Source organism: Rhyacophila brunnea, unplaced genomic scaffold (genome assembly GCF_057557595.1).
Source record: "Rhyacophila brunnea isolate RB1 unplaced genomic scaffold, BYU_Rbru_1.0 scaffold_20, whole genome shotgun sequence".
In the NCBI taxonomy this organism is placed as follows: domain Eukaryota; kingdom Metazoa; phylum Arthropoda; class Insecta; order Trichoptera; family Rhyacophilidae; genus Rhyacophila; species Rhyacophila brunnea.
Window position 1 is genome coordinate 11380845 of NW_028232860.1, and position 23438 is coordinate 11404282.

A 23438-nucleotide genomic window follows, 5' to 3' on the forward strand; every position below is an offset into this window, starting at 1 on the left:
TGTAACAGGGGTGTATCACTAGCTACTGCAATCCTCTGCTGTCATATTGAATCAAATACTAATACATTTTTATGATTAAGTACTTTTTTTGTATGTTTTAATGTACATTATTTAATGTAAATTTTTGTTCACATCTTGTATGTGATAGGTATGTAATGATAAACAGCTAGCCTTGTAGTGGAAAGGATTTAGGCCATCCGCTCACGCAGAAACTAAAATCTGACAAACTGGTTGGTGATGGAACTCATAAACTGGCCAGTGACTGATGCTTCACACAGGGCGCTACTGAAAGTTAATAATCTCATAACGTCAAACCCATTGTCTTTCCTCTTCATTCTAAGCTTTCTCCGTAATATCTTTACGGGAATATTCTGGCAGCCAGTAATTATATACAGGCAGGAGTATTTCTCAACATCTGCCACACATTTTAAATTAAAAATCGGTTCGCCCATCTTTAACTTTTGACTTGTTATTGCTTGTTTAGTTCAGTTTAGTGCTACCAATTTTGATAAGAAAATATGATTTTTCATCGAATCGACTAATATAGGTACCACAGTTTTATGGGTGACTGGAAACTGAGAGACTGGGAGACTAGCATGTCGCATCTCTTAGGTTTCGGTCGCGGACGTTTTGAAACTGAGAGATTCCAGTCTTGCCGTCAGCCCCGCCATTGACAGATTGCTAGATACTGGGGTTTCAGTCTCGCCTTTTTTGAGTATTCACATGAGCTTGAACCTTTATGGTTAGTGTTTGACCCTAGAAGTCAGCAAAATCTCATTTGCATGTTCTCCCAATGTGTCAAACTAATAAGCCATTGATGATACTAATTATTGAGAGTACAATAGCTATGTCCAAATAAACTTCCACTTAGCTTTAAATGAATGTTTTTTATTTTATAGGTTCTTAATATTTCGTCCGTTTAGCTACCTCAGTAGACCTTCCATGCAAGTGCATTTAATACACATCATTTTAAAACACCTCAGATATATACTTACTAGAAAAAAATAGGACACCCGATGGGGGACTAGAAACCGTATCCACTGGATTCGTACCAACATGCTTCAGCAATTATGCAACAGGTGTCCTATCTAATTACGACGAAAGTAACTACATAGTAGTTTTTACATACAGGGGTCCTCATTATCTTAGTTTACGAATTTGCAGAAAAACGCAAAAAAGACTATAAATCTATTTCTGTCCTGCTCACACGTATTTTTCTTTTCTAAACGTGTCCCAATTAAACCCATTTACAAAGTAATTTTGGTCCCCGTTTTAAGCGGATTCGCTAAGAGGTATTTTTTCGGTCCCAATTACCCTCGGAAAACGAGGAACCCTTGTACTGAAATGCTTATTAAATTATTGTGTTTGCTTTTTTCAAAGATTTTTTCTAGTAGGTTATAATATAAGGTATTATATTATGTATTTTCAATATAAAAAGGATTACATTCTCAAATCTCGTGAATTTTATTATTCGTTGAATAAAAGAAATAGTAAGTGCACTTATTACCCAATGTATGTTTTTATTTATAGTTTTATTGTATTGCGTAGGTGGTCTATGGTCATTGGTCAATTTATTATTTGTATAATGAGACACCTTTACAAACGAAAATCGTACAGAGGTGCATGTCATTTTACTGAGCCTCGCACAGCAATAAAATGGGGAGACCATGCCCCGGTCATGCCAAAACAAAATCAGTGGGTTCTGCGTTATATTTTAACTTTGTATTTGATGCGAGTGATGGTGCCATTCGCTGATGACTGCACAAACACTCCGCCACACTCTGTGTGTACTGCGCCTTACATTTTCATGTTTAATAAATAAAATTGAAATAGAAAATTTTGTAGAAGTTAATTTCTTTAATATAACATTATAATGGTTATTGTATTCACTAAAATATGTAAAATTCTTCATGTTGTTAGTAGATACACATTTTTTTGACATATTTTTCTTAAAAATAAGATTCTATGTTGTACTTTGTATTGAGGTCAACTAAAGCTCCACTAGGCTCGATAATAATAAAAAAAATATTAGTAATCCTCTAAAAATATAATAAAACTGGTAAACATTTAAATAAATCTTAATAAACTAATTAATAATGTACTTATGTCCTTTTTGAAAAAAAAAACACTAGCAACACCTCTAGATCTGACTACCCGAACCAAAACCACCCGGACATTGCCGACAAAACAGTATAGAAATGAGACAATTTTTATTTTTACATGAGAATCATCAAGTTTTCTACGTCACTACGGTCATTTCTAGAACTAAAACTCGCCCCCTGTATTTACTTTCCCTGCGTCCTTAATTCAGTGTGTGTTCGATATCGCATGGAGTTTTATTAATATTATAATGCTTAAACTTTTACAGAAGCAAACAAAAAGAATTGTTTTGAATGTATTAGAGTATTGTGAGGAAGAGAAACAGAAAAGAAAGCTTTTAATTCCTCTCAAAAGAACACGTAACATAACAGTATCAACGCGCAAAAATCACGTGACATAACGTAGAAGACTTGATAATATAAAATTTGGTTTATATTCCTAATTTTTGTATGAAAATTAGTACAGTGTTCCCAGATTTCCTTTTTTGCATTATTTTATACATTTAGGCTATCTAAAGAAAGTTTTCTTCAACAACTTTGTTGATACACTGTCTCGGTTTATATTACAATATAAACACAGATAATTTATCAAACGAAATATACAAACGTTTTAAATAATAAAATTATTAACAATCTACCCTTTATGTCCGATTGTGTTTACTCGCAGTTTTTACATTCAATTTAATAATAATGATTACTTACATTAAAACAAATCCAGAGGTACGCAAATGATTTTAATATAATCCAGATTTTGATGGGTGCTTATAGAATTTTTATAATTGATCAATAAATCACCTACGTTAAATAATTTTGTTTGAATACCACTGACACATTTAGTTACTTCGACGTTACAAGGCTGTATGTTACATTTTTTCTAGCAATGTAGAGAATTACTTTAAAAAATTCACTACATCGAAAATATAGAATAGATACATTTAACTTTTATAATATTTGTTGTAATGTCAAATAAAGCATTATTCCCCGTTTACACGTGCATGGATTTACTGCTGATACTACGTATTATCGCGGCCATAACACGAAAATGCACGTGTAAATATGTATTATCATGCAAGTTGCAAGATTGCATGCATGAATCAAAAAAGTTCGGAAGCTTCTGAATTTTCACACATTTGGGATTTGTTCTATAACGCGAATAATATTCTGCGAAATAGAACGATAGTAGCCAACCTGCCGGTAAAAAGCGAACTACACTGCGCAGACTCATTTTGAGGTTAACCGATTTTCACGACCTATCAAATAGTACTATAAAATGACAACATCTCGCTTACTCTTAAAGATTGGCGAGACAGTCGGCACCTTTACGTATAAACAGTAATTATCGCGATAGTTTAAAATACACACTAGTGCTGCATGTAAATCCATTCATGTGTACAGGCGATAGTTTAAAATACACACTATTGCTGCATGTAAATCCATTCATGTGTACAGGCGCTATTAGTATGTATTTATTATATTGTATAACAGTGGTGAAGACTTAAGTTGTAAATTTTTATTTAAAGTTTACCTAGACATTTATGAAGAAATCATCTAATTAAAAAATTTTATGCAAATCGGTTTACTTATAAGTATTTAAATTAGGCATTATTGCGAGTAAGTAGTGATTGATATCTATATAATTTTCATGAAATCTATGGATTATTTCGAATGTAATTTACGCATTTAAAATATATAAGAAACCGGTGGCCATATCTGGAGTTAAGGCCGTACATCAGTTGAGGCACGGTCTAAAAAGATCGTTGCTAGGCGATGCGCGGATTGCGGGTCCCGGGTGCAAATGACGCCTGTCAAACGAAATATTATTTGTCATATAAATCCAACATACGTACATTTTATGTTCTGTTTATTGTTCTATTAGTAACAATAATAATATATTCATTGACATGTTTTCTTTTTAAAGTAAATGGGTAACGTTTTTAGTCATCTTTACACGATTTAAGAATTAATTGGCCCGTCGCCATCACGAAGCAAAGTGACGTGTTTCTAGCTCGACGTTCTCTCACTGAATGCGAGCAAGTCCAAAATTTCGTCGCGCCTACAGTTGAAAATTATTTGCCGTTTCACTGATGCGTCACCTTAAGATAAAAAAAATATCTGCAATTTCCAAACAAATTCTAAACGCCTTGGTAAAAGATTGCAAAGAGAGAATGATATTCGTAACCTAATAAACTGGGATAGCATTGCTAGAGGGAGATACAAGGGATTGAATACTGAATGAAAATACCAATACCTGTATTCAGTATTTCCGTATTTCTTATTGAATACCGGTATTCATAAAATAATCGGAGAAAACAGAAGTCTATACCGATAAATATATACCAATGTAAAAATCTCTTTAAAATATTAATATTTTATAGCACGTGCCATTGCTGGTCACCAAGGACGATGAAGAGCCACAGAAGTAAGCCAGACATTGCGTAACCTGACAAAAAATTTACAGTCATGTTAAGCTTTTATGTTAATTAAAAGATAATATGTACACAATATTATTGTTTCCACTTTCAATACCGAATATATCAGTATTGTCTGATTTTTTTTCAAAAAATACTGGGATGCCGAAATATCGAAAAATATGTAAGGAGACACAATTTTATAGTCTGGAAGCTTTTAAAATTACATATATTTTGAATATTGTATTATATGGCGTACGTTCATCCATAATTATATATTATTATTGTTTTAAGCAATTACTTCATAATTACTCCGTACCTATTTTGTTGGTAACATTACTGTTCCAAGTGTGTACAAAATACCTACATATTTTGTTTTTTTTTTTCGGTTATGCATCATTAACCTCTCCAAAGAGGAATCTTCACCACTGACATGTAATCATATAACCTTTTAACATAAAAAAAGCAATCTAAATGTCACATACAACCTTGTGTTTTTGTATCAGTGTAATATTAATATTATGTGTACAAGACACTACTAATCATTATAAAGACTTGCACCCATCAAAGATCAGTTAAAGGAATTAATATACGTATACATAATAAATTGAAAACACCTCAGAGAAATATGTATAACCACTAGAAAAATCTTTTTAAATACTCTTTCTGCGCCTATGTGCATTATATCTAATTGCGATGATGTTAATTAGTAGTTTTTACAATTATCTTTCAAGCACTTTCTAAATTCCGTTATTTTTGTCAGTCGGCTTTTGTATTCTAAACCAAAGTAAAGTATTAATAACCTTCATTACTAACCAGTGTCAGGATCTCTCCAAATCTCTGAAGTGTTTTCAAATTATGAATGTTCAATAAAGAATGTTACATTCTTAAATCTTGAGAATTATTCGTTGAGTAAAAAAAAATATTTTATTAAAATATATACTTATTATTTCTCAGATTATTGTGTAGCTCATTGAACCAGTAGCTTATAAAAACAAATGATTGCAAATATTTTCTGGATGGAATATAAAAATAATAAAAATTAAAAATCATTTTTAAAGTTATTTATTAAACACAACCATCAATAAACATCCACTTCGCCTGAGGAATCGCTTCTACATTTTGAGCGAGTGTCGTGAGAAATCTTCAAAAAATCTTGTGACGCTGCGAGTATTCACCTAACAACTGAATGCCGTAACAGTTATGGCAATTGTGGACATACAGTAACAGTTGCATTGAGTCCACACTCCTTAAAAATGTAGCAGTTACAGTTGTAGCAATCTGGTGAACACGGCGCGCCTCACAAAAGGTTTGATGACTCTACGTAAAATAAACATGAGGTAGACAGATTTTATTCAAACAATAACAATGATCTAGATTTCACGGGGTATTTTTACAAATTACAACGGAAAAACTATATAAATTAAGTAAAATAATTATTAACAATAAAGGTAAATTAGCTGTTCTTGTAATATTTTTATTATAGATCTACCAGGGTGTTTATAAATTAGCCACTGAAAGCAAACATTTTGCCAGTTAGTTCTAACTATGGCTGGTGACAGATTTAATTATACTGGAGCATGTTTAGCAATAACAGATTGGTTGGTTTAAATGCATTTGAATTGATTGAAGCCTTAAATTTATACACCGAGATTATTTTGTAGGTGTTCAATATAGTTAGGTATATTTCAGAAATAAACCAATATGTCATCAATCAATTAAATATACAAATCGACCAATAGATGGCAGTATAAAATAAGCTTCGAAAAAATTATCAACAAACTTCTCATAATAAAAATCAATGACATTATTAATGGACGACGCACTCAATACAGTAGCTAGCAAGTAAATTCACGCATTCGCATGTATAGGTAGACGTCACGCAATTTCCATTATACAATATATCGCATCGGGAATTTATAGCAATATGACCTTTATTGTAATGGCGTTAGAGCAGTGTTTCTAATGTCAATGTTCATTTGAGCGAACCCGTTCGAACCGAACCATTCGGCAGACCCAACAAAAAGCATCAGGAATTTATAGCAATATCACCTTTATTGTAATGGCATCAGAACAGATTATGCCATTCGGCAGACCCGACAATAAAGTGAGTGTCATTTTGTTTTCCAGATGATTCGTCCATATTAATGTCATTGATAAAAATCATATATTAGATAATTATAAAGACAAAAGAAGTTATTCTATGAAGAATTTTATTTCAAGGAAACAAAAGAGAAACTTTTTTAAAATAATCATTTATTTGACAGTTAGAAAAAATCAACAATAACAATTTTTGATTTAAGTAAGTAGATAGGGGTGATAAATTTTCCTTTTCTTTTTATCAAAACCGAGCATCTAGTTGATAATAATAAATTAAGAAAGAAAAAAACGAGTTAAAAATTATATTAAGACATAATAATTACAATGTGATTTTGTCGATATCTCAAACATCTTCATACAATGGCAACATTCATAAAATTACTATTCAACATACTTGATTGTTTTCTGTTATTTATACAGCTATACAATATACATTAATATTGAATGAAAGAAAAACGATTAAAATTATTTAAAAAGATGAAATATCTCATTAACAGTTGCTATACGCGAGCACATTTTTCAAATGATTTCTTATTTTTATTAAATGTCTATTCCGTGATCACAATGAAAGCCGTGTTAATTACAGCCGATTAACTTATTTTTACATAACTTACAGTGTATAAATTATATTAGTTTTACAACAAAAACGAATTATGGATTAATCCTTTTAATTAATATTATTGATACAACATTCTCACTGCGAATTAAGATTTAAAATATTCAACAAGACTGGCATACACTCGGTAGCTAGATTTGACATCTAAAAAACAAAAACATTACGTGGACCCAATAAAACCGATAGAAAAAAAACATACAAAAACATCTTTTTCCATAGTGCTACACATCATAGAGAAATATTTATAGAGTGAATTTGACATGCTGCAAAAAAAAATTTCATGTTGATAAGTGATATATTTTTATATAAAACGTTCAGCCACCTACCCATTTGAATCTTTCTCTCGTACTAAAGTTTGAGAAACACTGAATTGAATTACAGTGTCCTATTTTTAAGATTTAGATAAAGAAATTTCATTTCTATGGTTTAGGTAGCCAACAATGTTAATGGTGGTTTGTGATTATGTCTGAAATGTTTTAATATGTATTATACGAAAATATTAATAATTCAAAATTCAAGTAAGTACCTATCTAATAATTACGAAAATTTCTATTATGATCTTTGTAAACATTGCCATGCCACAATTGAGGCTATTGGTTGCAAAGTCTGTTACCTCCGGTTTTTATTATTATTCTGGTTCTCACTTACTGGTAAACACTTTTTCCAGCTACTTTTGGTAGTAAAATAGTACAAAATCAGAGGTTGGTTGCAATGTTGGGTTGTATTCATCAGCTGTTAATATTTTATTCCAACATTCACTCTATTTAATTATTCACTAATATGTTTATCTGGAGCCTAACTGTGCTCGTAATTTTTTGTGATTATCTTGAAAGAGTGGTTCATGGAGATAACTGACTTTGAAACCAATAACCAGACAATAAAATTACTACATAATACATGTATGTATGTGTGTATTCATGTGGCGACATATTATTGAAGACAAAATAAACACAAGCAATGTGGTGAAAACATGACACGAATTCAAAAAAACTTGATGTAACTACAATCACCTTGGTTATTTGGCAGCTGCCATCAAACTCAACAATACTCTCCCAAACTTATGCATCACTACGTATCAAATTAAAAAAAAAAATTAACATGGGTTACTTTTACACTAAGAGCAAAATCTACGCTTGAGAATTATCAATATGATTGTCCTTTTAAATACTTGATACAGCGTGATAAGCGAAACGATATATAAATTATTTGTCCCGATAAACCAAATAATATGCAGTAACAATCGATTTTCTTATGCAAAATATTTTGTATAGAAACTGGTTTAGATGGGTAATGTTTAAAACTGTAGGTACATAATTATATTTTGTATTAAATTTCGCACTATAAAAATAACAACATATTATCCTCATAAACCGATCTACATAATTTTTCCCCGAATTACCATAAAATATTATATTAATATTAGGTATACACACTATAATATATATTATATTTTTATTATATATGGCGTAATATAATATTCAATCGTTAGAGCTATCCTTAAACATGTACATTACTAATTATAGTTATTATCACACTGCATTTTTGAAAAGATTCAAAAATATCGCTAAATTTCCACTAAACTGACAAAAAAGATTAATCATTCTTAATCAATTTGTTTTGTAATCAGATTTCATTCATTTAGTGGCGGCATCGGCATAACGATCATGTCTAAAATGTTTCACACGTTCTACAAAAATATAATAAACATGACGCGCCCAATTTAAATAAAGTTTATTTACTATTTATAATTTTTACAATTATTATTTTTTAATAAATTTATCACTTGATGATAAATTGCTTATATTTAAAACGTTAAATATTTTGCTATCCATTCACGCATTACCAACAATTATTAGGTATTCTGTCTTTCGTCGAAAATATTCATGTCCGGAAACTTGTACGTATGCAGTTCGCCGTATCACACTTCACCGTGATATATTGTATCGGAAATATACGGCCATATATTAAAGACCGTCCAACCTCTTTGGGCCGTATAGCACTGACATAAAATTCATGTCTAAATAAAACACTGTTCTTGTCGGTTTACGTTTACACTTTACAGAAGCCAGCAGCAAACAAATTTTGAAAATAGCCGACATACTGTATTAATTGTTAAGTTAGGTTAGGTTTTCATTCTTGCATTCAAGAATTTTGCCAAAATCAGCTATGAAAATTGAATTACTAATGTTCATATTGAATCTAATACAATTGGAGACCGTATAGTATACCGTCATCTCTTTCCGATAAGAAAGCTCACGGTGAACTGTGCCACGGTGAAATAATTTACATGCAACCGAAAATATTAAATACCTATCAATTCTTACAATAAGCCGTGTCAAAAGAATGTAATGTCACGAAAAGTTATTTCTTCATTGACAATAAAATTACCGACATTATTATGGGGCTATCTATAAATATTAAATATATATTGAATAACAAAGATTTCCCTGATACGGTTGTTTCATGATTAATTTTGTAAATGATAATATATGTACTATTATCAAACAGCAGCCGGACAACTGTCACATCGGGTTTATTAATAATGCCTAAGAGTTTAAAATGAGTATATCTTTCTAAATTTTACAAAAACTAAAGCATTGTTGAAATTATAAAAACAATGCTTAACAAATCATTTACATTATCACCGATAATAGCTAATATAATTGCAAGAACAGCCCTGCTGGTAACATTTATATGGCTTAAATTATTGCATTTAATTTTTTCTCTTTCCTAAGACGTTTATAAAACATTAAACAAATTATAATTGATGTAAGTATTATAGAAAGAATATTATTTCGGTTCCTACTTTACTTTATTGCGTCGAATGTCAAATCCTAATTAATCTAAAATAATTATGTTTGTTGAGATCAAAATTTATACTGTAACATAACGTGAAATTCATTATTATAAGTTGAAATACAAAAAGATTATTACAAATAAGTAGTCATTCGAAATACGCTTCATTCAGATGTTTACAAATAAAAAATAATACAACACCATAAATTAATATAACAATAGCACGCAGTTAAAAATGGCATAATTATAATATAACTCAATTTTAAGATTTTCATTACATTGCATCATTTTCAAATAGTTGAGGAACTCAAATAGAAAAGAGGCCGGCATTGGCCATGACAGTGTTTTTAGACTTCATGGTTCCCTGATTACTGTCACCAAAAATCATTTCCATCTGAAGACATCTTGTTTGTGGTTAAAACACAATTTTCTGAAAACCTCCTAGTCCCTCTATTCTGCTGTTATCTCTTTATGGGGATACCGGAAGCCGGTGACTCAGAATAATACAAAACAATGCTGTCACCGAACAGTTAATACATCATTGATAGGACATAATATCTACAAGAATGAGATGAAAATTTTAATTTAAATTACCGGATGTGATCAAACAATTCGCAAATATTCCATGTCACGTCTGTTATCCATTTTGTACCCAAAGATACAGATGCATAGTTTTGGGTGTATAAGATATAATAATTCAAAATTTATTTTGTTTTGACGTGTGCCATGTTCCGGAATCGTCATAATAAATGGAATCAAACGTGTATGATCTTTTTTGCTAGCTTTTCGTAATTCGAATTTTTATAATATATAAGTATAATAAGTTTTCGAATTAACGAGGTTTTATTGTTGTGTGTTGAACACGACACATCGATAATAATAACTATTCATAACCCTTTCATAACAATTCAAAGTATATATACGTGATATAAACGTGTGACATTCATATTCTGGCTAACAAGTAAAGGTGTGCATAATTGTATAGGTATGCGTGTAAAATAGAGGGGGAATTTTTAGTTCCTCAGATGGCCGTGACGACGTGTTGGCCAGAATAGAGAAAATACAATTATATACTAATGATGAAGAGTTATTGGTTTCCTGGTGAGAAAAAAAATAATACACTTAAAATGTAAAACATTGCCACCAATTTAATTTTTTATTTTTTATTATTTACTTTTTTTAATTTCTTGATTTATGATAATTTATTACGTTTATTCGTGAATAAAATGCGCCTTATTGGATATTGACGGTAATAAAATAATGTTATAAAATAAACATGCAACAAACGTTAACAATGTCGTGATAATTATATACATTAAATTTGTTACTTATAATATACTTACAGAAAATGATTTTATTTACATTTTATTGCATGCATACCGAACGGTTTTTTTGGTTGAAACTTTTACAGTCTGGCCACACTGAGCTGATCAAAATGAAAGTCACCCTTCTAAAAATTAAATAATTGGAAGAAATTGATTAATGCAAATGATAGGTACAATCGATATATAATATCTAATTTTATTTTTATCCGTATTGTGTTTAAAGTTATACAAAAACCACTAAACCCATTTCGGTGTTTGATGAATTTAAGTCCCTTCCAAGAGGAATACAAAAATAAAATTAATTACTTACAAAAATAAAATTAAGCATGAATTAAAAAAAAAAACAATAGAGGGCAAGCCTGTATACACAGAGTATATTGTAAGCTTAGGTATAAATCTAGATTAAGGATACATATCTAGAAATGACAGAATTATAGAATATAATTTTTCCATTTACCGATTTCCACTCAGTGTGGTCAGACTAATATAATATGTTTGTAACCATAGATAAGAATAATTTGTAAGTATAAAAAATTGGGTAAATTTTTACTAGGTGTATAAAATTATTGAAAGGTATCTTTAGGACACACCGACAATAGATTTAAGCAGCTGCTCTGACAAATCCACAGGATTAATAGACATACTTTAAAATATAATTAACCATCCTAAACACAACAATAAGGTAATATTTCCTATACTTTGCCATGCTTTTATTCTATAAGAAATTATGTTTAATTCAAATATTTTATTCTATACCTCCAAAGTATTATTTTTTATTGCAATGAAAGTCAATTGAAGATAACAATAATTGTTATAGTCGAAAAGAATTATATTTATCTTAATTTACGCAATGATAATTTTCAAGGTTTAATTTAAGAATTAAGGACATGGGTGTTTAGATTAACTGTAGTCTGTATAAAAAAGCATAAAATTTTCTAAATAATTAACTCTCAGTTTTTAAAATAAATAATTAGTCAAAAATTGATTATGAATAAAATTGATTAAAAAGTTAACAAAATATATTCAGTTAAAAAAAACATGACAGAAATGGAGATTCAATAAGGAAATAGAGGTAATTGAGATGCAGAGGATTAATTATATTATGTCAAGTGACATATAATTTAAAAAACGAGTTAGGACCACATGCCTGTTTATACAAGAAACATAATTCAAATATTATATAACTGCTTTGTATGAAAAGTTATACGTAAGCGTTTTATAAATTATTATTATATTCATAGAAACGTATATAATTTAAATTTTTTGGCATTAGGTACTTGTCCTTCTTCAAACATTAATATACATAAAGAAATATTTTGTGGAATAGTTATAGGTTCTAATAAATCATTTGATAAATGAGATCTCATTTACAAATTACGTAAAACAGTTAAGTATGTACAATTTGCAATCGCATATTTAACTTTTAAATCCAGTTAATTGGATTCGGTCACCGGTACACTTGTATTTGTTCAATCCTCAAAACCTCAACTAACTTATATTTAAAAATGAAATAGAAAATTTAGAAGAAAAAAACAACACAAAAAAACCGTTCAATGAACTCTCATATTATTAGTACTCATCTAATATAACGACACAGATGAATTCGCAAACTTATCTCATATATAAATATATATCGCAATAACAACTTGACTCCATTTTGTGTCGCCATACTAAACCGGCACTCTCATATCGACTCGTAACAGCGTTCTCAAAAAAAAATCCATTCTAAAAATGTCACAGCATAGAAGTATATCCGAGGGACAAGACTCGGGGCGGTCCTGCAGGTGGGGCGCGCGGAGTGTCCCGATCGGCGTCTCATCAAGGTTAACACGAGCGCTAAGGAATATTGGAAGTGTTCCGGGAGGGTCATTCACTGTCCTCGCAGCCCGTGGGGTCACCCTTACCGGTAGAAGGCCTCCAGCATCTCCACAAAGAGCTTGTTCATGGGCACCTTGCCCTCGCGGTTCACCGAGCACCAGAACTTACGCACAAAGTGGTCGGCTTGCCTCAACGCGGGCAGGATCAACAGTAGCTGCTGCAGGACATTCGACGCATTATACGGCCTGAAAATACACACATTTTATTTCATCATACAATATTTATATGTATTACAAAATTAAAGATGGAGTGTCGCTCTGGTTCGGGAATTATTATGAAAATCCTTACACTAATTTGTATTTTTTCAATAAAATTTAATAAGAAACTTGATATTTCGTACACCAAGGGTGAAGGGTGGAGGTAGGCTGTTAAGATCAGACATAGATAGTACACACTAAACTTAGTCAGTCAAATGTATTTGTTTTCATTGAAGTAAGACTACAATGTGTAGACAGTGTTAATTTTTAAAATTCAATTATACCCAGCCTCATCCAAGCCATATTGTCGAGAACAAGAACTTCTTGTGCACGTGTTAAATCTATGAACTTACAAGCCCCCCCTATGCAGTTAATCGTACTTCCATTTTTAAATGAGGAACGCCCACAAATTTACCATTTCATTTTACGGTTCCGTGGTACAGATCTATCAATTTACGTAATTTGATGGTTTTTATAATAAAAATAAATGTCTAAAACGATCAGGAGCGACATTAGAATTATTATTAGTAAGTTTTTAATTTATTGCAAAGAAGATGAGGAGTCGCATCTAAAAACAGAGCAACATGAAAACAAGCGTTACCGCCATGATAGGTACGTCACTGAGAAGTCTTCTATATGCGACTACAGCGTCTTCCTGTTATCAACGAGATCTTATTGTCGGACAGTAGTAGATAATAGTCAAAACATATTCATTTATCTAAAAAATATCTAAAATTATGCCATTAAACCAAATATAATTTTAGATAATTTATAGATAGAATTAAGATAATATTAAAAAAGAGCAGCTGACACTTTCAAAATTGGTGGACTGGGGAGTGATTAACGGAGCCAATAAAGCAGTATTTATTTTATATTCAAATTAATGGACTCACCTCAAGATGTTGAGACAATCGTTGAGGGAGGAGAGGATGCTGTCCTTGAACTTCTTGAGATGCGTCTGCTCATCTAGCCGTATGTCAGAGTTGGCCAGCACGAGCGCTTTCAGCAGGTAGTACTCCTCCTTCAGCACGGCCACTCTCTCCAGACGAGTTATCACTTGTACAAACTACAAGAACATAACATTTCAGAAACCTCTCCTCTTCACTTCTCATCCAGTTTCCTTCCACTTAGCAGCAAAGAGCCAACAGGCACAATTTCAATTGGACATTGTGCATGTTTATAAAAACAAAATTTTTAATGGAATTAGTTTAATCCAGAGTTCATTAACTGGTTTGCAGTGAGTGTCACTGCAAACTTATCGATAAATAACATAATGACAAAGGTTTGATAGATGGAGTCTAAAGCCGCATTTAGACCAAGCGAGCGAATGTTTGATCTTCCCCCACCCCAGTGAAATTCTCTTGACTTAAACGCTTTTTGTTGAGCAAGCATAAGAATTTCGCTGGAGTGGGGGAAGAACAAACATCTGCTCGCTTGGTCTAAATGCGGCTTTATACGCATTCCGTATCAGGAATGTTGAAGGCAGTTCGATTTTCTAATCAAACTATTATACTCATAGTTGCATTGGTAACAACTTCATTATGTTCTTCTATTAGTAGCAGTGGCGAAGGGTGGAGGCAGGCTGTTAAGATCTTACTTAACTAGTGCACACTAAACTTTGACAGTCAAACGTCTTTATTTTCATTGAACTAGGACTACAATGTGCAGATAGCGTTTGTTAGTTTTTAAAATTCAATTAAATCCTAATATCTATCCTATCCTAGAATCCAACGAAAACAAATAAGTATAACTGAAAAAGTGTGCACTCTTTATTTCGGATATTAACAGCCTACCTCCACCTCTTGCCACTGATTGGCAGCCCCAAAAATAAAATGGCGGCTCGCATTCTGGTTTGAAGTCTGTTGCTTAATTTACATAACCTATGTATGCATTTTTCAGAGTTTTACGATATTATTCATTTTAAAAATAATGGCTTAGGACATTTAGGTTCCATTAATATAAAATCAAACCTTCTAACAACACAAGATTGAAAAACATTGGTTGGCATATTATTCTAGTTAGGTTTTTTATGCATGATGTAGGCATGCAATATTATACTATATTTACATAATGTCTTGTGTAAAATAGAAGATAGATTTCAGTCTGATTTATCGAATTGCAGATATAACTAATTAATCATCACGGATAAGATATAACTGTGTTTCAATGTGTCTTTATCTTGGTTTCTGTGGATAAAAATATATTATAAATAACTTACATGGAAGTATAGTTCATTCGCTCCAGCTTCTTTGGCCTCCCGTTCGTCGAGAGTCAAATCGGCAGCAAACCTCAACCGGACACTACTCCCAGGGGTCTGCGTTAAGCTCTGGATGAAAGAACTTATTATTAATATAATAAAATAGAAAGTTATAAGCATCATCTAAAACTGAAACCAAAAGTGTATTAAAAAAAATACAATCGGCGTACATACTTACTTTCGATAGAAATTATTTATTTACTATGAGCGTATGAACCGAATCGTTTATAAAAAAATAGCAAAAATATTTCCCGAGGGCCGTTAAGCCGGCACTCACATCTAAACTAACTTCTCTCTGTCTGCCCCACAGCCATGAATCAAACCTTCCAAGAACAGCGATCCAACTTTGCATAATATGAAGACCGCGCAGATCTACCTAGCGACAGTAGCACGTAACCTTCAAAACGTATAGATATTTCGATCCGGTATAGGAATGACCAATTCGTAGGTGTTTGTATGCGATCTGGCATCTTCGACTCGGAGCCCGAGAACAGTCGCATCCGACCAATCTGCGGAGCTACATTTGTCAACCTGTGTTTAGTGAATAACGATGACATCACAGTATTAGACACGTTGCAGGCGAGGTGAGTTTTGATGTGAGAGCCGGCTAAGACTCACAACAGATTGTAGTGTCACTGAATGATGAGACCCAGAGACTTGCCATTTTACCAAAATAGCTTTAACAAAATGAATTCATAATAATTTAGTGATTGTTCAATAAATATCTTACCTGATTTAAGGTCTGCATGGATCGGAACGCCACCATAAGTGTCAGCATTTCTGCCCATGTGCTTTGGAGTAACCTCATTTGGTCATTCAATTGAAGGTCGGTGAATCCTGAAAAGCAGTTTTGAAGCAAATCATTAAACTTTGTTCAAATATTCGCTGCGTGATGGCACATGAGGCTTTTTACCACTCTTGCCACACAAAAGTGGATATGTCCCTAACCCACACAAACCCACTCCTCTGGCAAACGTATGTATTCTGGCCGCAGTTGTACCATTCAACCTTGAGGGGCATTTTAGGTGGTTGGGTAGTTTCCATCGTTGAGACATGACTTAGACATTAGTTATCTCACTCTCAATTGAATGTATAAATATTTGTAGGGATAAAATGCCTTTTGCAGTAGAACCTTAATTAACCGGACCAATTTCGGACGTAAATAATTATGATAACGATAGATCCAGACAATCAAAACGTCATAAATAATAAAACATCTATTTAACTTCCAGAACAAACCTTTTAAAAACCAATTTTTGAAAATATATAATAAAATGATTTTATTATTATTTTAAATTGTACATTCATCTTAATATAGCCTGTTCACATGTGCATGGATTTACTGCTGGCAGTACGTATTATAGCGGCCATAACAAATAAATGCAATTATAAATATATATTATCGTGCAAGTTGTAAGCTTGCATGGATCAAAAAAGTTCTGCAGCTTCTGAATTTTGATATGATAGTTACATCTTGCACGATATCTACACATTCGCAGTAAAAATATAGCGGCGAACCTGACGGAAAAAAATATGAACTACGTGCAGAGCATTTTGACGTTAACTGATTTTCACAACCTGTTTGAACAAACGCGTTTGCCAACACTTGAAGAATGAGATTGGTGAGACAGTCAGCACTTTTGTGTGTAAGCATTTATTGTCGAGATAGTTTAATTGAAGCGATATAGTTGCCAGTAAATCCATGCATAGTATAATCAAGATAGATAGATCCAGACAGGTTCAACCTTGTTGTATGAAAATAAACTTGCTTGAACCTTTTGACATTAGACATTACAATAAAAAATATTGCCAATTTATAAAGAAACGAAAAAGAATCTGACCTACACAAATCTACGTGTAACCTTTATGAAACAAATTGTATAGAATCGTAAATAACTTTTAAACATATTCACAATATAATTAAAACGATTTGTACACATTGCTTGACGGTAGCATGTTACAGAAAAGATTCACAACAGAATATTTGAATAACTGTAAAACTTTGTTAGCGGTGGTGACGACAAGAATGAAGACATCTCACCCGCGAATGATTTTGCGAGAAACTTCCACGATTTGAAAATAGGTTGAATGATATCATTTATCGCCGATACACTCAGGATTTTGAACACTCGTAGCAGGTTAGAACAAAGCTGCAGATCACCAGTCTGATTTCTACCATTTAATTAAACTATCGTACATGATTTTCCTTAGATATCGTCGCTAATTTTCTACAAACACGTATCTCAAAAAACACAACTTTTCAGGAGAGGTAAATAACAACTTTATTCACAGTTTTAAATTCAGAAATAAATTTTCTTCTATGAAATATCCATTTAGTATAGTTACACATATTTTCATGAAAAAAATGTCATGTTTCTTCAATCTATCGTACTACACTTTCAACTGATCACTCATATTGTCGAAGATACGAGAATGCGTTGCAACTTTACTGTGAATCATTCCACAATATTACTGCAGTAAAAACGTATCTTGACTTACGAGAAAGAACTCCAGTATAATCATCTGTCGGAGTTCAGTATTCTGTGTACTTACAAACACCTAACTCAAGATATGAGTTTATAATATTTATAAAACGAAAGTCTTTTATTGTGACAAGATTTTTTTGTCATTGCTTAAATCTATTATGTTATAAAGTATGTTTTGAGATACGTGTTAGTAGAATGTGTGCGTATTCGAATCCTGAATTCATTACATCAAACAACTCAAAACTGACAAAAATTGAGATACGTGTTTGTAGTAAATTAACGACGATATAGAAAATAATTATTACCAAAGCTAGTGTTGCTTCTTGATGTAAAACTTACCGGGTATCTGTTTGGCCCATCCGATGATGCCGACTAATTCTCTGTCATAGACATCGCTCAGCAGGCAGAGCATGTTGTGAGAGCTGGCCAGCCCGCCGCCCGGAGGTGACGAAGCCACAAGTAACTCCGGCTCGTAAGAACATAATACCTCTAGGATTTTAATGTCTGAAAGAAATGAAGGAGACAATATTACACAATAATCACAATATTTGTTACATGTTTCTTATCTTCCTTTTCATCAAAATATCTTGACTAAGGATCGTATACTGGATAATTTTCTGTCTACGACTCGGCTCCATGTCTCTGGGTATTCAGTGGGACACAGGGCCTGTTAGTGGAAAACCTCTGGCATGCTTTATTTATTTCATCATCTCTGACCATAAACCCGGCTAAATACTACAGGTTTTTCCAAATTGCCATCATCCTTCTCTAGGTGACAAAAAAAACAAGTATGGTGCAGGTTAATAGACCTAATAGGTTGAGCAAGTGGCTGACATCCATTTCTCGTAAAAAACAAAATCTGTTAATACAAACCTCTACTCTGTGGAGGCCCATATGATCCTATTAGGATCGGACATGTTCGAAAAAAAAAATTGAAAAGAGACCCTCAAAATCTACCTCCAGGACGACATTTCAAATGTGTCTTTCTTTTGTGTTTACCGTTCTATAGACAATTTCGTATGTAAATTGGGCAAGCCAGAGATCTTACTGGTTTTCACTCCCAAGCGCAGAACATAATATGCCTCTATGGAGTAAAAGTAATCTTTTTTTAAAACAGGATTTTTTGACAGGAATGGTTAGCCATTTACCTAACCTATTGGACTCCGGTTCTCTCTAAAAACAAAATGTCAAAAAAACCATTGAATTTGCCAGTGGGATTCGAATCCATGTCCCATGCTTCAGAGATATGCTTAACATCATAACACATGAAAATTGCATGATCACTATTTCCATGAACAAAATCTTAAAGGTTGAACTAAGTATAGAAAGTGTTTAAAATTTACACTAAGTTCAAGGACACACTTTTGGGGTAGTAGCACGATACTGACCTTCCAACGCCGGCCTAGGCTGCGTACTGAACGATGAGACGAGAGCGTGGGGCTGCGTGTCAGCGTGCCTGCGGTACTTCTGCCTGCCGCCCCTCACCCGGTCCAGCCGCACACCTTCCTTCAACATGCCCGTTCGGAGGCACTTCCTGAAACGGCACGCCTGGCACGCTTTGCGCCGCCGTTTATTGATCTCGCAGTCGTTGGACGCCGGGCATGTGTACTCTATATTACCTGCGTCAGACACTTGGGGTTAACGGTTTAGGTGCTGAGCAGGGTATACTTAATTACATTTAGTTAATATTACACACTAAAAAAATTCAACAACAAATTTACCATTTTTTATATACGTGCCCCTTATCAGTAATGTACAATAGTGGTAACTTTGGAATAGTGTCGCAGTTGCCCGCATGAGCTTTTATAACTTTCTTTTTAGACGAAACCCAACCTAACCTAACCTACCCCAACCTAATATAACCTAACATAACTTAATGTGTGATAATGATGCATCGAAGTGTATGAAAATATCAAATTTTAAATTAACAATTATTGGATCGAAAAGCATCTGCGGCGACAGAAAAAGGTATTTAATAATATAATTGTCTACATGGAATAAACTATTTCGTAAAAAAAAATATAAAAGCTCATGGGGGCGGGGCATCTGCGGCACTATAACCGTGACGTTTTATTACAATGTGCCAACTAAAAAGAGAACTCAGAATAAAGATCAAGTTCGGAGAACTAGTTCGTTATCGCTATGTTAATACAAAGAGTTTTGGAAAATGGTAGTACCTAGCAGGGTTATAATAAGTCTGATAGCAGAAAAGTTTAAACAAAAGAGTACCAATTCCAAACAAACATCTAAACATCTCCATTCATACTTTGAATTTTATATACACTGTAACCCCGATTTTATGTACCTACCCGGATTTCATATTTGCCCAGTGCATGTAGTTTCAGCAGTTTTGTTTAATTTTAATAAATTTTATCAGTTTTATGTTTTTATTTCCCAGAATTTACCTCTGAAATATCCAAAATTCAATAAAAATTATACATTAAAATTAAAAATCCAATTTATTTAAACACATTCAATTCAATGCATGACTATTATTGAAATAAATTTGAGACACATGTATGCATTTCCATTTATAGGCATGTCTGCAATGGCCCAAACAGAGGTCACAGGTGTGATTCAGTTTTTTTTTTTTGTTCAAAAGAAAAGGTGAAAGAACAAGTTGACATCATATGCTTCAAACCAATTTTATATGATTTTTTCATAAAAAAAATAAAATCAGTGTTTCACTGTAGACCTGTAGGTATGGTATATAGATAATATGAATGGATGTAGAAATGATTTGGCAATGAAATTTTACTATTTCTGGATGGTATACCGAACCGATAATGTTATTAAAGTATAAGGAAAATACATCACTATTGGATCCTCATCGCTCTAATCAGGGAACACAAAAATAAGAGAATTGGGTAGCCTTCTGGACGAGTTTGCGAGAAGGTTTAATTCTCGAGTGTGGAGAAATATGGATTTGACAACTTTGACACGTGTTAAGGAGTACAGTATTTTCAATAGTCACGTCTGTATCCTAATATGCATTGCAGTTTTGACAAGTAAATGAAACATGCATATATCGTCACCTCAATACTACAACTAGATAACTTGATTTTCAGTTCTTGAGATAGCTATTGAATATGATTCTACATATTTTCCTTCTCTACAAAATGATAAAACTAGGTAAGTCAGAAGTTAATGGGAACTGTATTATTTTTGTGTTTGAAAATATTAGATAACTTTAAAACCATAATTGCATTTAATAATTAATAAAATAATATACCTACAATATTTTTTCATACAATTGAACATTATTTAATAGTTCCCAATTAGACAAGCACAATTTACCATTTTTATTTTAAATAATAATTATAGCCTAGATTCATATTAATCAAGTAAAGTTTAAATTTAATTTTCAAAACAATGACCAAATCAGAGTTGTCTAGCTGTAGTATTGAGGTGACGATATATTATTGGCACATATTTTAAGGACACTCAACGATTGTGTTTTTGACCTAAACATCATAAAAGAATAAACCGAATCTGGCTTAAAATCAAAGTCTCGGTCCATGGCGACTGGCTTTCACATTTCTATCTTATTAATCTATGATTCTACTAATTTAATGTTTGCCTGTCAGACTAGTAATGATTTACTTTGAACACTATTGTACTTCATGAGGCATACTTCTGGTGAGATCAGGATTTTGTTTGAATGGGTCAAATTTATTAGGTGATTGATGATGATGATGTAGTGCGGTGATGAGAGATGGTGCGTGAAGTCTTATTTGCGAAAAAATAAAATACTTTTCTTTCAAATGACCTTTTCTTTTACCTTGTATAGTCCTTTTGAAGAAAGCCTTGCAGGCTTCGCAGGACGCCACGCCGTAATGGAATCCGGACGCCACATCCCCACAAACTAAGCATAATCTCCTCGGTGATTCTTCCTCTTTGATATTCTCCTGGAAAAAAAACAATAACTTTAAATATGTAATATAAGTATATATAATAGTTACAATGTCACTAACGTGAACTGCTGTTTATGTCTTTTTTCCTATCTACTTACACAGTTATGTCTGATTTTAAACGATTGTTCATCTAAGTCTAGGTTAGGGTTTCCTAAACTATGTTCCCCAGAACGTGAAAAGGTCTTCCCCGCAAGAACTAAGTAAAATCTTAATCACTTCAATCCAGATTATTTCAAAAAAATTACAGTGAAATAGGTAAAGAACATAACGAGCTTTTATTACATACTGAAGTGAGATGGCTATCCAGAGAAAAAGCACTATTGAGACTTTATGAACTATGTAGGGAGTTTTATTATAACTTCCTTTTTTTAATTTATTAATCCTTCATGGTTGATAAATCTTGCGTATCTGGCAGATATTTTTACAAAGTGTAATGAAATTAACTTATCATGACAAGGAAAGAGTGTAATATACATATTACACATATAACACAGGGTGTTAGTATAATGGCAGTTGATAATAATGTTTACTAGGATCCCACATATCCAATTATAGGACCGTGTCATGCACCAACAGAATAATCTTTATTTACCTCTGTTTGAGGAGTTCCGATTGGCTGCGTTGTTGACGAGCAGAAATGTCGATCTGGACTCGCTGGTGACATTGGGTACTTTGTGTCTTCGGGACTCTGACTGAATTCAACCTAGAATAATTACATAATGCAACGGTTAAATTTAATATATTGGCCTAGTGAAGGACCGGTTTTCTTTTCTGCGACGTTTCGTCATAGAAAAGGTTGCGTGTCACTCCCATATTTATGCAGTGATTAACAAATCGATTTTGATAAAACTGTATCTACCTAATAAGTAGATACTAAAAACTTTATGTTGATTAGACATATAAATAATTTTTTTTAAATGTCAGAAATAGTTATACTTACCAGAAAAAATATTTTCAAAATTAAAAGAAATTATTATAACTATTCTACGTACTATAAGCAATAATATAATTCATAAAAAATCCGGTTAATGCTATAAAATTTTATAATCAACCTAGCAGTGGCGAAGGGTGGAGGTAGGCTGTTAAGATCCTATCCTAAGATATTTTTATACATTTGTATTTATTATGTATTATGGCGCATTGGCCAATAGCTGTAATGCCGTAATACTCTTTTTATAAATAAATAAATAAATATATAAATAGTGCACACTAAGCTGTATCCGGGTATCCCTCTACTTTATTTTCATTGAATTAAGACTACATATTGCAGATGGTGATGGTTAGTTTTTAAAATTCAATCAAACCCTGCGTAACCAAGCCATAATAGATGAAGAAATATTACTCCATTCATAAAAATAAATA

General features: G+C 32.5%; 1 protein-coding gene across 3 annotated transcripts in view; it reads right to left on the reverse strand.

Annotated features, from left to right (window-relative positions):
* Positions 1-11200: 11200 nt before the first annotated feature.
* The window catches only part of ERR (estrogen-related receptor), a 151771-nt gene continuing 139533 nt past the window's right edge, over positions 11201-23438 (reverse strand). For 2 of the 3 annotated variants that reach the window (XM_085948616.1, XM_085948614.1), the window contains exons 3-10: positions 22669-22779; positions 21944-22070; positions 19551-19781; positions 18502-18666; positions 16407-16513; positions 15638-15745; positions 14313-14485; positions 11201-13407 (exon numbers count right to left, since the gene is read on the reverse strand). In XM_085948616.1, coding sequence (XP_085804742.1) covers positions 13245-13407; positions 14313-14485; positions 15638-15745; positions 16407-16513; positions 18502-18666; positions 19551-19781; positions 21944-22070; positions 22669-22779 — 1185 coding nt within the window. In that variant the 3' untranslated portion in view covers positions 11201-13244. Of the gene's footprint in view, positions 13408-14312; positions 14486-15637; positions 15746-16406; positions 16514-18501; positions 18667-19550; positions 19782-21931; positions 22071-22668; positions 22780-23438 lie in introns of all 3 variants that reach the window. The other variant, XM_085948615.1, reaches the window with a different exon arrangement.